Source organism: Etheostoma spectabile, chromosome 14 (genome assembly GCF_008692095.1).
Source record: "Etheostoma spectabile isolate EspeVRDwgs_2016 chromosome 14, UIUC_Espe_1.0, whole genome shotgun sequence".
Lineage (NCBI taxonomy): Eukaryota > Metazoa > Chordata > Actinopteri > Perciformes > Percidae > Etheostoma > Etheostoma spectabile.
The window spans coordinates 5,134,618-5,148,048 of NC_045746.1; the positions used below are offsets into that span (position 1 = coordinate 5,134,618).

The 13,431-nt window shown below is 41.4% G+C and overlaps 2 protein-coding genes across 8 annotated transcripts in view; one reads left to right on the forward strand and one right to left on the reverse strand.

Moving 5' to 3' along the window:
• Nucleotides 1–8,964, forward strand: part of tbc1d5 (TBC1 domain family, member 5) — a 24,839-nt gene extending 15,875 nt beyond the window's left edge. For 5 of the 6 annotated variants that reach the window (XM_032536025.1, XM_032536027.1, XM_032536029.1 and 2 more), the window contains exons 16-23: nucleotides 2,931–3,016; nucleotides 3,785–4,086; nucleotides 4,250–4,312; nucleotides 5,513–5,721; nucleotides 5,931–6,030; nucleotides 6,649–6,728; nucleotides 6,861–7,118; nucleotides 7,682–8,964. In XM_032536025.1, the coding sequence (XP_032391916.1) occupies nucleotides 2,931–3,016; nucleotides 3,785–4,086; nucleotides 4,250–4,312; nucleotides 5,513–5,721; nucleotides 5,931–6,030; nucleotides 6,649–6,728; nucleotides 6,861–7,118; nucleotides 7,682–7,969 (1,386 nt within the window). In that variant the 3' untranslated portion in view covers nucleotides 7,970–8,964. The remainder of the gene's footprint in view (nucleotides 1–2,930; nucleotides 3,017–3,784; nucleotides 4,087–4,249; nucleotides 4,313–5,512; nucleotides 5,722–5,930; nucleotides 6,031–6,648; nucleotides 6,729–6,860; nucleotides 7,119–7,681) is intronic. The other variant, XM_032536030.1, reaches the window with a different exon arrangement.
• A 508-nt stretch (nucleotides 8,965–9,472) lies between these two features.
• Nucleotides 9,473–13,431, reverse strand: part of LOC116701961 (inactive phospholipase C-like protein 2) — a 30,752-nt gene continuing 26,793 nt past the window's right edge. For both annotated transcript variants that reach the window (XM_032536020.1, XM_032536021.1), the window contains 2 exons: nucleotides 10,915–11,024; nucleotides 9,473–10,703 (listed from right to left, as the gene is read on the reverse strand). In XM_032536020.1, the coding sequence (XP_032391911.1) occupies nucleotides 10,554–10,703; nucleotides 10,915–11,024 (260 nt within the window). In that variant the 3' untranslated portion in view covers nucleotides 9,473–10,553. The remainder of the gene's footprint in view (nucleotides 10,704–10,914; nucleotides 11,025–13,431) is intronic.

A 13,431-nucleotide genomic window follows, 5' to 3' on the forward strand; every position in this document is an offset into this window, starting at 1 on the left:
ATGAGGTTGAAATAGAACTTTTTGGCCGGAATGAGCAAAGGTACGTTTGTAGAAAAAAGGGCACAGAATTTAATAAAAAGAACCTCTGTCCAACTGTTAAGACTGGGGGGGGGATCAATCATGCTTTGGGGTTGTATTGCAGCCAGTGGCACAGGGAACAGTTCACGAGTAAAAGTAAAAAATGGATTCAATAAAATATCAGCAAATTTTGAAAACGCTAACTTGATGCCATCTGTAAAAAAGTTGAAGTTAAAGAGAGGACGGCTTCTACAAATGGATAATGATCCTAAACACACCTCAAAATCCACGGTGGATTACATAAAGAGGCGTAAACTGAAGGTTTTGCCATGGCCTTCACAATCTCCTGACCTCAACATAATCGAAAATCTATGAATAGACCTTAAAAGAACAGTGCGTGACAGACAGCCCAGAAATCTCAAAGAACTGAAACACTTTTGGAAGGAAGAATGGGTGACGATACTTCAAACAAGAATTGAAAGATTCTTGGCTGGCTAAAAGAAGCGTTTCCAAGCTGTGATACTTGCCAAAGGGGGCAGTACAAGGTATTAACTCTGCAGGGTGTCCAATCTTTTGCAGACGCTTTTTGTGACATATACGAATGTCTAATATGTCATTTGATGCCTGATCTTTTCTTGGCTTATTAATGCACATTAAGACAAATGTTTACCTGGGGTGCCCAAACTTTTGAGCCCCACTGTAGCATGGACCAATGAAGAATCCATTCCTTTTTGGAGCAGATCAGAATCATGGGGCAGATACACAAAGTATTTTTTACTTTTGTTAACATTCCTAACAAAAGTGCTGCATTCATGTTGTGTCAGAATGATTGGGAAAATTAGAATCCGACTTGGAAAATTCACACTGCAATAACATCTTGAGATGGGGAATGCCTTGGCCAGTGTCTGTGCTCTTTGAGTGTTCTTCTAGTTTCTCTTGATTCTTTGCAGAGGTGGGAGAAGATTTCCAGAAGTGAAACACTTAACCACACACAAAACACTGGGCTGAAATCCTCATCAAAATCATGTACTGTACTGTACTGTAGCCTAATAGCACTGTGAAAAAAATGATTAGGTGTAAGAAATGAAGTTAAAATTGGCTGCAAATGTTTCAGTTCCTCACACTTCAGTATCATGCCTTAGCATCTATTTATGATGCTAAGGCACTTACTGTAACTACATGAAGCACAGGTGCGGTCAATGAAGCAGTTAATAAGAAAGAAGAAGTTGTACCGATGCATACATGTTTAATGCCTCTATATACTGTATAAAACTGCAAGAATAAAGCTTTCTAAATCCTGTCCTGCAACATTTAAGTATTATGAGAGATCAACATTGGGACAGTCACAGATCACTCATACTGTTTGACTATTGTACTCATAATGTTGTGCAAATAGGAAGCACACAGTGCGTAGAAAATGAGAAGTAACACTTTCTGCAAGTAGACTTTGAACTATCACAACACAGTTTACCTAAAAAAAATGTTTTCACCCGATACATTGGTATGTGTCTTGTGGGAACCAGACAAAACATTAAGCCCCTGTTGTTGTCAAGTCCACAAAACATATACCTGTACATCTACGTATTTACACTGTTGTTAAGGAGGGTCTCTATCAACATTGATTTGTGACACACTCAGTGCTACAAAAGGTCTGGTCATCTGCTGTGTCTTGTAGAGTGTATGAAGAATGTTGAGACCCCTAGAATATCCACTATGGGCTGGCAATACTGACCCTGATTAGGGCACAGAAAAGACTTCAGGTGGTACAAAAAGATTTGTCAGAATAAGATAACATTTTGACTCAATGTACTGTAGGGTTGGATTGAACCAGCTAGAAGGATTACTTCTTGGCACAAATTGCATATACGATTTAGTGACTTCATTTTCAAAACCCTCACGTCTAATACAGTTTTGTAATGGGTGCATAAATTTGCTTTTTGACATCAGCTAGTCTTTTTGCCCTCTGTTTTGTGTGCAGGTATGTTTTTCAGTAAACCACAATGAATTTGAAACACAATGGAAAAAGTGTGAAATAGCCCATTATTAAAGGGGAAGATTGTGATTGATAATTAGGAAATATTATTATAGTAGCTAGTAGTGCATTGATCTAGTTATGATTTGTAATACAAGACCGTGGTGACTGCAAGACAGCAAGAGTGAAAACAAGACAAAGTGTTGACGACTTCTGCTATGTTGGTTCATTTGAAAATGTGCTAAAGTGCAAAAATACGTATTCAGAATCTCGCAGTGTAAATGAAGATTGGCCTTATATCTTGTAACCGCCAGTATATTTTTCCTGTTTCATTGTTGCTCTCTTTCTTACCCAGTTACTAATGTACTAAGTCGGCCTTGTTTTCTGTCAATCTCTCTTACACCTCTCTTTACACACAGCAAAATCACATTCTTTCCTTTGCTGTAGATGAACGTTAACTCCGACATTCTCGTGACATTAGCGAACACCTCACTGTCCCGTTACAAACCATCTTCTGTTCCTCCTCCAAATTCTCTGACCCGTACACTCTAACACAACATCTCAACACACTCCTGTCCGCTACTCTCCTGGGATGAAAAATCCAGGAAGTTTCTGATCCAACGTGACAGTGTTTCCCCCAGGTGAACAACGCTGTCACTGCACGTCCACATCATAGTTACACCTGGGGGGGGGTCGGTCATCCCTAATGACAGGGAGGTGGGGGGGAGCAGAAAAGATGTTCGCTGCTCATATGTACTGACTCAGAAACAACAAGGCATTCGCATTTGCTTGTTTACGTAGTCATGCATGCACACGTAGTGTGAGAAGTGCACCGATTTTAGGTTGACATGTTTAATCTGCTTATCATGCACACCAGACATTTTTCTGGCTTGTAAATTTTAAACAAAAATTAAGTTTATTCTGTCCCTCCCTTTTGTAGAACTATCCACGACCTGTCAACTACCAGTTCCAGCAGAACCTGGATTACTACAATACAAGGGGAGCTGACCTGATGAATAGGACACGGTAAAGCACACACACACACACACACACACACACACACACACACACACACACACACACACACACACACACACACACACACACACACACACACACACACACACACACACACACACACACACACACACACACACACACACACAATGTTTGTTGTTTCATCCTTTAGAGACAACAGGTGTTTTTTTCTTGAATTCACAGCAGACTTCAATATAGACTAGCTTCTATTTTATTTCGTTGCAGCATTAAAATAACATTAGAGGTTTGAAATTTGCATGATATTGGCAGTCCATCTCAGCGAACACTTTGAGGTCTTTATTTTTTTACATCTAAGTTGTGTAAGTGGTGTGCATGAAGCATTCAGTTGCAAGTAGGAACTGCTTTGAAAATTGGTCTTATTAGCACATAGTAAAATAGCACAGAGTGCCAAAAATATAGTGCACTGTCGATGGCCTCTGCTTGTAATAGTTTGTAATATACTGTACAACTTTACCCCAAATATACAGGTTTGAATTGTTCTCAATGACGGACACTATTCACACAAGTTTCATGTTTCTGCAAGTTGAGCTTTATTCTGTACAGAAATTAAATGGAAATCGTGGGTGTGGAAGGTAGGAAATTAATCTAAACATTAATAGTGGGGTTTGGAAAAAGGAACGCATTCCCAAGTATCCACCATTTGTAGATAAAGGTCTAAAGCGTGCAAAACCACAAGTATGGTGCCATCTGTAGCCTTTTTTCTCTCTTTTTACTTAATTAATTTTGTCTTTCCAGCTCTGGTTCCAGTACAAAACCCGCCCCCCTCAACATCAACAAGGTCTCCAGCAGCCTGCTGAGCTTTGGCAGGAAGCTCATCGCTCCGGCAATATCGGGCGGGTCCAGTGGCATTGCGCCAATCAACAGCGAGGTACACTGCTCCTCGTCAACTTCCCACGCATCGGTGCCCTCGCCCACCCTGCCTCACCCGCTGGCTGAGCCCCCGTCAGGCCACGCCGTGCCGCAGACTCCGAGCCACGCGCAGTCTCAGCACTACCGCCTGCTTAAGTCTGAGAGCATGCCTGTCCACCTGAGCAAAGGTGAGCAACAGGACACGCTCTTGCCTTTACCTTGTCGGCTGTTCAATGACTGGTGAATTGGCAGCATGTACAGATTAACGCACCAGTGCAGATTATCTGAATATCTGCAAACGTTTGTATGTGTGGGTGTGGCAGCATCAGCTTTCACTCTCCTGTCTGTTAGATGTAGTTTCAGGTGGAGTGTCTCAGGTCTCTCTCCCAGCTCAGACTCACACTGACACACAAGGTAACTGCTACCATGGCAACTGCTTGTGTGACGCCTGCCCTCCCCCATTTGTCAGTGCTCATGTCGCTGCCTTTGCATGTCTGCACACGTTTCATGCAGTATTTCTGCTGCTTAATTAGAAGCTATTTAAGTACACACTGCAGTAAATGGACATCAGTGAACAGAGTGTGTAATGGAAAACTTTGACCAGCAGAGGGAGATCACAGCTTGCCACACTGATGGCATTAACATCATGGATGACTCGGTGCATCTGCTGTCTCCATTGCTTTTGATCATGTGCTCATGAATGTCTTGTGTGTGCTTCATTTCTAAGTTCCAGTGGATGTAAATGTTGTAAATGCAAGTTTTCTTTGTCCTGACAAATGCAGAGAAATATGGTTTCGTCTTGCCCGTCTATGGAGGCTTTGAATCATTTTTAGTTCTGTATATGATTAAGTAATGAGCATCATTCACCGAGCAGCAGGAGCTCTGATTGGTCTGACTCTACACCTGCCAATATAAAATAGCTGGCCAATCGTAGCTCCTGCTGACACGTTGTTGGTTGAAGCTTAATGTTAATTGGGCAAACTGCTTTTTTAAAAATGTATTTTCACAAAATCTAAACTGTAAGAAGCGGGTGACTTAAAAGTAATTGCAAAACGTATATTTAAAACGTAACTATTCCATTTTACAATGTAATTATGTATGCATAATATAAATAGAAATGTAATTGATCAACAATTTCTTGATTATAATTTAAGTCTATAATTCCAGTTATTGGACGCTTGAGGCTTTATGTGTTTGTGGTACTCTTCTACTCCTTAATTTACACATTTTAGAATAAACAAAGCATAACATCTAATTATTTCTTAAGATTTATAGACATGTATAGTATTGTGCCTCTCATTTTAGCCTTCCCAAACAACAGTATTATGTGAGAGGAAAAAAAAATCTCAAATCAACGTCCACTTAATAACTTTTTTTCAAGCAGTTTTTACTGCATCTCCATCAGCGGAGGACCATAAAAGCCAGTAGGGGAACATTGAGCTGACATGATTTTATGAGACAATCACCGGCCATGCTTTAGCGATAGAACACTGTTGTAAAATCTTGTAAGATTTTAGAATATCATATATTATATTTTCAATTTGTAAATTGTGCACATTCGTATTGTGTTAATATTTAGTACTCTGTCCTCTCTCTTTCTGACCCTTTTATCAGGCCAAAGGTCCAGGACAGTCAGCTCTTCTCCCAGCATAGAAAGCCTCTCAGGTGGGCGGGCTCAGTCTGCCGCCTCCCCGCCTTTTCCCCCCTCCAGAGGGAGTGATGTCAGCAACACATCTCCGCCCCCCTCTGCCACCAAGAAAGACTCTTTCTTCAACATCACTCGCTCTCGCTCCCACAGCAAGACCATGGGCAAGAAAGAGCCGGTGAGCTGTTTGCTCTTTTCTTGTAAACTTCCTTTATTTCACTTTGTCTTATCCTCTTGACTCTCCCTCTTTGTCATTTCTTCATCTTCTCTCACAGTTACACCCCCTACCCCTCCTCCTGTGGGTTTTGTCATCCCTCTACTTACCAAGCTTAAACCTTTTTGTTCTCCTCTGATTGTTCTTGTCTGTTTCTGACCTGTGTTGAACAGGAGGAGGACCTGGAAGCCCAGGTATCGTTCCTGCAGGGCCAGATCAACGACCTGGAGGCCATGAGCAAATACTGTGCCAGGATGATGAACGTTCACATCTGTGAGTACAGCCACCAGAAACATGCACCAGCAACAGATGGTCAAATCGCTTAGTTCATTTTCAGCATCTAAAAAATGAAACATTGGTTCAAATACTAGCAGTCTTGAACATTGTTCCTTTTATTGTTAAAGAAGATGTTAATACGACACAAATTGGGTTGGTCTCTGAAATAAATAAATAAAATATATTTTATTTAGTTAAATATATTTTTTGTGTTCAAATTGTATTAAATTGATAAAAAATGCATAAATGTTGTGCTTAAATTCATGCTTTCATTTATTCATTTTAGTATCTTTTGGCTTTTTATAGTTGTTTTCATAGGTTTTTTTGAGCGATTTTGAGTTTTTATCCCTCTTGCACATTGCATTTGAAACAAATTATTAATGCACATGCTTAGGACACCACCGATTGTGGAAAGGTTGACGTTACTACACACTATACAGTTTTAGACACAGTATAGTACAATAGGTAGCAAATAGGGACTTTTTGGGAAGCAGCTCTAGATTTTAAAACACGTTTCCAACTTTTTAATATCATTTATTCAGCTGATTAAGGAATTTTGTGGCTGGTTGTAACTTACATAGCTTGAGTGGGTGACCGCTTATTATATCTCTACAGGTAAAATTCAGGAAGTGATTCTCCAAGAACACCTGGAGAAAGAGGATGAGGTCCTGGTATCACTGGCTGGACTCAAACAAGTGAGTCTGAGCAAGTGCACGTTAATGTTTGTTATTGTGTTATTTGTTGTTGTAATTATACTCTTGATACATGTGTTTCTTTATCTGTGTGTGTCTCTGCAACACTTGACATATTGCCCCGAATCCTGCCAGGTCAAAGACATCCTTAAGGGGGCACTGCGCTTCAACCAAAGCCAGCTGGAAGCCGAGGAGAACGAGGAGATCTCCATCGCCGACGATCACTACACCATCACAGCAGCTGCTGAAACTGCGCTGAGCGCCAGCAATGACCCGGGTGACAACCAACAGCAAGGAAACAGCAGGCGGGGCCAGGACTCGGATCAGGACGGGAGCGTGAGCACGGATGAGAAAGAAGAAGAGGAGCAGGCGATGACCCCACCTGAGCAACAGGTTAATTGTTGATCAGTCCTCTTTTAGGCTGCTGAAAGTAGTGCTCTGCACCTGTCAGAACCTGTATTGGTATTAACTACTCGATTAAGACAGACAGTATTAACTCTGGGTTCAGACAGGATTAGTTTTCAGTTGTTTGGTCTAATTGTTTGACCTTTTGATCCAGTGTTCAGTACCTTTTTTAAAATCCCATCATTTTCGTGCCAACAAACTGTACCCTGTGTGCAAAAATAATCCAATGGTTGTAACAGAATTGTATTCTTTGCAGATTTGGGCCCCTAAAGCTGGCCCACTGAGAATGAATAAAACCCAGAATTATGCTGCGTTATACAGCAACTGTAAAATCACATGTTCCCTGGAGTCTGATGTTTGTTGCATTTGAGTACATTAGGGGGCAAACAAGCAGCAGTGAGTGGTTATTCAGCCCTGGTTTATGAACGCACCTTCTACCTCCATTAATTGCACTATAGATAAGTTAATAAACAATTTCAAGTAATACGGCGGAATCTTTGCTTACACAAGAAAAGGACACAGACACGACCCTCACCATCTCTCGTGTACAGGTGGCGTCTTCCCTTGGCTCCGAGGGTAAGAACTGGGACGACTACATCCTTGTGTGCCAGGATGGAGACCTGGTGGCCGCCGGGGGAGAAGGAGGAAGGGCCGTAGCCGAGCGCACCCCTCCCATCAGGCGAGGGCGCGGTTTGGTGCGAATGGAGCCCGAGGGTGCGGCTGGGACCTTCCATGACCCCCTGATGGCCGGCACCACCTCGGGCTCTTCCAGCCCAGATGAGGGCTCCACCCACAGCAAGGACTCTGACTTCACCATCGTCAACCCAAACGAACTGTGAACCAGCCAATCGCCTCTCCTTCTGCTTCTTACACCTGTATCATATCCCGTTCAGAGGAGTTGATCAAACAAAACAAAAAAACTGACTTGTGATCAGAGGGTGGAATCTGCTGTTTTTGGTGGAGCACCACCAGAGCTGCTGATGGCAAAAAAAAAAAATTGCACATGTGGACTGTGACACTTCCAGTCACAAAAACCTTATACTCTGTCTCTTTACCTGTCATCTGTGCCACTTCAGTCCCGTTTAAGCTGATGCTGTATGCTATCTCATTTACCTAATGCCTGTCTCCTCATAATGCTGGCTCCTGTCACTCCCCATATTTAACTGTAGCGCCCTGCTCTATACAGAGAGGGCACCATTGAACTGCTTACACTGTCACTACATGATTACTCTGAAGAGTTGGACCTTAAACTGCAAATTCTTTAAGGGAGTGGACGCTCTCCTCTCTAGCTTACTGTAATGATCAGGAGTGTAAAACTCAGATTCTTCAGGCTCTGCCTCTGCTCGTGTTATGTCTGTGTGTCTATGTTCTGACAGAGTAAGCTCTCTTCTCCGATACTCAAAGGAAAGAAGGATGATGTCCTTCTGCCAGTTATCGAGGGCAGCTTTCTCCCCCTCCTAAACCAGTGCCTCTGACCATTGTTACTCTCTCAACCAAACAAAACCTGACTCTGTGGCTTTTTCTTTTTGTTAGCTTTCTATAATTTTTTTTTTTTTTAATTTTTAAGACAATATTTTTAATCCTTAGTTTAGTTTCCTGGATAAAAAATATTAAATTATGGAGTAAGTCCTTTTTCCCTCTTTTGTTTTTTTTAAGGTGATTCCAATGTGGACATTTTAATGTAGTAATTGATGGTTTATATTTCTCACATTACAACGGAGTTGTTCTCGTGTCCTGTGTTAACCATGTAAAGCAGCGCGCAAAGAATGTCCTTCTAGCTGCCCATTCAATATAATTAACTCAAGACCAATAAAACTACATCGCTCTTGCTACACACTGAAGTTATTGTGCCTGTTTGGGAATGCTATGCTTGCTTTTAAGACGATGTAGACTTCTGATTTCACTATTGACCTTGGAAACTGCATTTGAGGAGAATCTCTCAACCGCGTCAATTCAGTCGCTGTTCTGGAGCTTTCGATTATATCCTATGATCTTCATCATTAGATGGAGCTGTCATGTTCAAAGCTCCAGAACCGCTACAAAATTGGACCTCATGGTGAGATCATAGACTTGCATATCTATGGGTGAGATTGTTTTAGTTGAAGTAATTAACTATAGAACAAAACATGCCATTAAACATCCAAATACTTCTGTTTTGTGACTTTAACCGTGATCTTTCAACCCTACTGAGCATTGAAGCACATTACAGCCCCATCGGTCTGGTTCATATATATACAGTTGTCCCCATCATTTCATGTCTGCACTAACCAGAAATTGCTTCATGTGTCTGTATGAATGAATGCACATCAAAGTAAAAATGGCAATGCACACACACCGCGTTAGTCATTTAAAAACTAGTTTATTTCCATCTCGACTGTAAGGGAAAGTGAACTAAAACATTATACAGAGCTGCACAGGTCGAGCCTCATCTACTGCACCAAAAACTGGAATGTTTTAATTCAGGATTAATAACTTATGTAAAATATTCTTTACAGCAAAAGGATTGAAATTACATAGTAAAATACTGTACAGTGTTTTGCACACAAAGTAAGCACTTTCAACATAACAGTATTTGTTCACCAGAGGCAGACTTTTACCGGTCTGGGTGTTGATCATTATGGCGGGTAACCGTGGTTTTAGTTAGCATAAGGGCTTCAGGAAAATACAAAAATATAGAATACTGTATGTGAGACAACAACATTCAGAGGGTGAAGTGGATAACTTCATGGCAAGACAAATGACCTCAAGATGATTGGATGAAGAGCAGCGATCCAGAACCTACAAATGCTTAATGGAAATAAGTTGGAGAGGGATATAAAGGGATTGCACTGGTCCAACAGATATTATGGTAAAAGACATAAAACATCAACAGACTCCCACGTATCTCCCTTTTTTTTTTTAAATGTAATCGAGAAAATGTGTTTAATTTAAACCTAACCCAATCTTCACAAGCTTCTAACGTAAATGTGGCAGTTTAAAAAAAAAAAAACTGAGCTTCAACAGGACCATTTTTTTTCCCTCCCTCTTCAAGACACATTGCACATAAGATGTTGATAGACATTTGTTGTATTTACAGTTTAATGCAGCACAAACAACTTAGCCTTGGCTCAAAATCCATCTACATTCATCGTGCAACCTGATTCATCATCGTCATTTTTCTCCCGTCTCCTCTCACCAGTGCTTTGGCTCCTGATACTCCCAAGTTTTCTGCAAGTGGAGCATGGCTTTTACATTCATTAACCCTTCTGTTCTTCTCTTTTATAAACACTGTACTTGCTATAGCTCACACTAAGGCGAATTAAGACCTTGGGACAATTTTAATAACATGAAAAGGGTTTGTCACAGCAGCTACGTTGGTAGTTTGGTCATGTCCTCTTTTATTTGCTTGCTATGCCGAGAGGCTCATCTAGCACACGTGGTGGTTTAGTCATCCTGGCCTCGTCGTGTTTGGGAGCGGACTCTTCTCACTCCTGGACTCTCCTTGGTGAGGTTTCCAGTCAAAGCAGCATCATGGACCTGCTTCATGTTCTCCCGGACTTCAGCTTTGGCGTGCTTCAGCCGGTCAGCCTGACCCTGTGAGAAATAAAATGGGAAATAAGGAGAGAATTGAGCTAGTCCAGGGCAGAAAGGAGATATTTGGGAGGGTGGGTAGAAGTGGAGGGAGGAAAGTTTTAAAGAGATAAAAAAGATGAGAAACTAGCTAAAGAGACCAAATACATGTTCCCATGGTCTACCCTTGAGGCTGTTTGGGGTTTTTGTCAGTGTATGAGTGTGTGTTGCTGACCTTAAGGATGGTGATGTTCCAGCTGAAACTCTCCAGTGCCCGACTGACCTTGCGACCTCTCAGCCCCTCCTTCGCCGCCAGAGTCTGCAGCTTCTCATGAAACTCCATGGCTAGAGCCGAAAATACACAGGACCACAGCAGGTTAAAATAATTCAAAGATCAATTTATGAAGAATTATACCTTGGCAAACTTGTCTGAACACAGATAACAAAACTATACACATTTTCTGTGTAGATGTAATTGTACACAATAAGCACCATCCAAAAATAGTTAAGAGGTATTTGTGTTAATAATAAAATATATGCCATGCTAGCAGTGTGGCTCTATGCATAGCAAAGTCAGTCAGTCAGTCAGTCCACCACTTTGATGCAGACTGAACTATTGGATGAATTGACATGAATTATTTTTGGACAATTGAGCCCCAGAATCCTACTAACTTTGACAATCCCTTGACTTTCCCTCTAGTGCGCTAGTACGTTAGTGAGCTTATGTTAACCTTTAGCTCATAGCAACACTGTGCTTTATGGTACAGGTTTCATATTACATCCATGGTGGCACAGCCTTACAGAGCTGCTAGGGTGAAGGTAGACTCTCGTCTTATTGTCTGTGTATAATGTAAATTCAGAATGTATAACAATAATACCACAGAACGTCCTCGCTCTCTTGCACTTGTCATTGTACTTTTGGAGGTCTATGCCTCGACGCAGAGGTCCAGGGTTGGAATCCAAACTGTGACGGTTTCCAGCAGGTCTTCCATCTCTCTCCCCTTTCTCCTCTAGCTGTCCTATCTAATAAAGGTGGAAAAGCCCCCAAAAATCTATGACAATAACAAGCAGTGGTCTATTCCTCCACAGGTATTGTATGATCTTGTGCTAATTTGACCAAATATAATTTAGCTCAGGATCTCTTTTTTCAAATAAAATAAAGCTACTGTAGTCACTTAACAACAGTGTATGTTCCACAGTAGCTGTAATGGACCATGAACACAGGGATCATTTTGATTTCTGTGTAGACTACTTTTAGCATACTTTTGCCAAAGTTCAGTTAGGAAGATATTTTCTCCCATCGTTTGCCTTTACTTCTCTTAATTACATTCATAAATTCTGATGTGACCATTTTTGACCAATAAACCTTTTGCCAACATTCCTCAAACCAATCAGTCTGCGAGTTTCCATTATTCACCCACAGGCTTTCCTCCACCAACAGCAGCGTCTAGACTCTGGGGAGTCCTGTCCTATCGCCTGTCTTCATACGGGCCTACGCTTAATGAAGATGCTTCTAATCAATAGGGCCTAATCATGACACTCGTTCTAAGTTGCCACCCTCAATTCATTGTTATACACTCTGATTAAGCTCTCCTTTTTGAAATTCAGACTAGAAGCCTTATATTTCACAGAAATAGAAAGAATAAGAAATGAGAAATGCAAAGCAATGATTAAAAGTGGATGGAAAATCTGAGAGAACATATAAAAAAAAAGAGAGATAAAGAATGAGGGTCATAGAAGTCTCGCCGTCGGCTAGTTAGAGTATGTGCAATGAGTTGTGTGTGCCTGGCTTCCTTGGACTGCCCGGGGCCACTGTCCCACTGTAACCATGGAAACCCGGAAGTGGGTTAACACAGGGCACACATCACTTTGAGCCATCAATGTTAAACGTGCCAAGCTGTGGACCACACACACACAAACACACTCTTTGTTAACACTAAACAGATTGGATGTGATTATAATTTAACAATTGCTCACTCATAATCCCTCTCCGTCACTAAAGGTCTGTAAACATAGACACACACCTGCACAGACATACGTTGCCACTGCTCCATTTTCACACACACATACAAAACTTGCCTGAATAATAACCTTTACTGCCCGGTTGCTAGGCAACTTAACGCCTGCATGCCAACGTAATGTGTGTAATCTGTGAAGCCAATGGAGGGAACATGATTTCCAAGCCAATTCTAGGACAGTTTGCATAGACAGGCAAACACACAGAAACAGGGTCCGGACCCAGAGACCAAAATAACCTCCAGGGCTGGCCAAACAGGATATAACAGGAAGAGCATCAACTTCACTTCCTGTCTTCTATTTGAATTTGAGCAGTTGTGATGGGATAGACATAATCTACTGTTCAGACTTCCAGCTTGATGTCCTTAAGAAACCACCAGGCATACAGTATGTATTTATTAGCACCTCATGTGTATGGAAGTGTGGAATCTATACGTCTCACTCCTAAGGAGGTCTGGGTCCTGGAGGTAAAGCAGCTGCTTAACTAAACATAGACACACAAATTCCACAAAAAAAGAACAAAAAAAAAAATCTTCCAAAAGATATCCCCTAATTTTGGGAGGATGGTGGTGGAGTGCTGGTTAACATCTGGTGGGTGTGACAGGCCGGAGCATATTATTCACATAATTGTCCTACTCATCAAACCATTCAGTGACTCTGTGCATGCTCTGTGTAAAGCATGTCCATTCATTATCAAAATGGTGAAACCATTACAAATAGCAGTTTGTCCAACAGA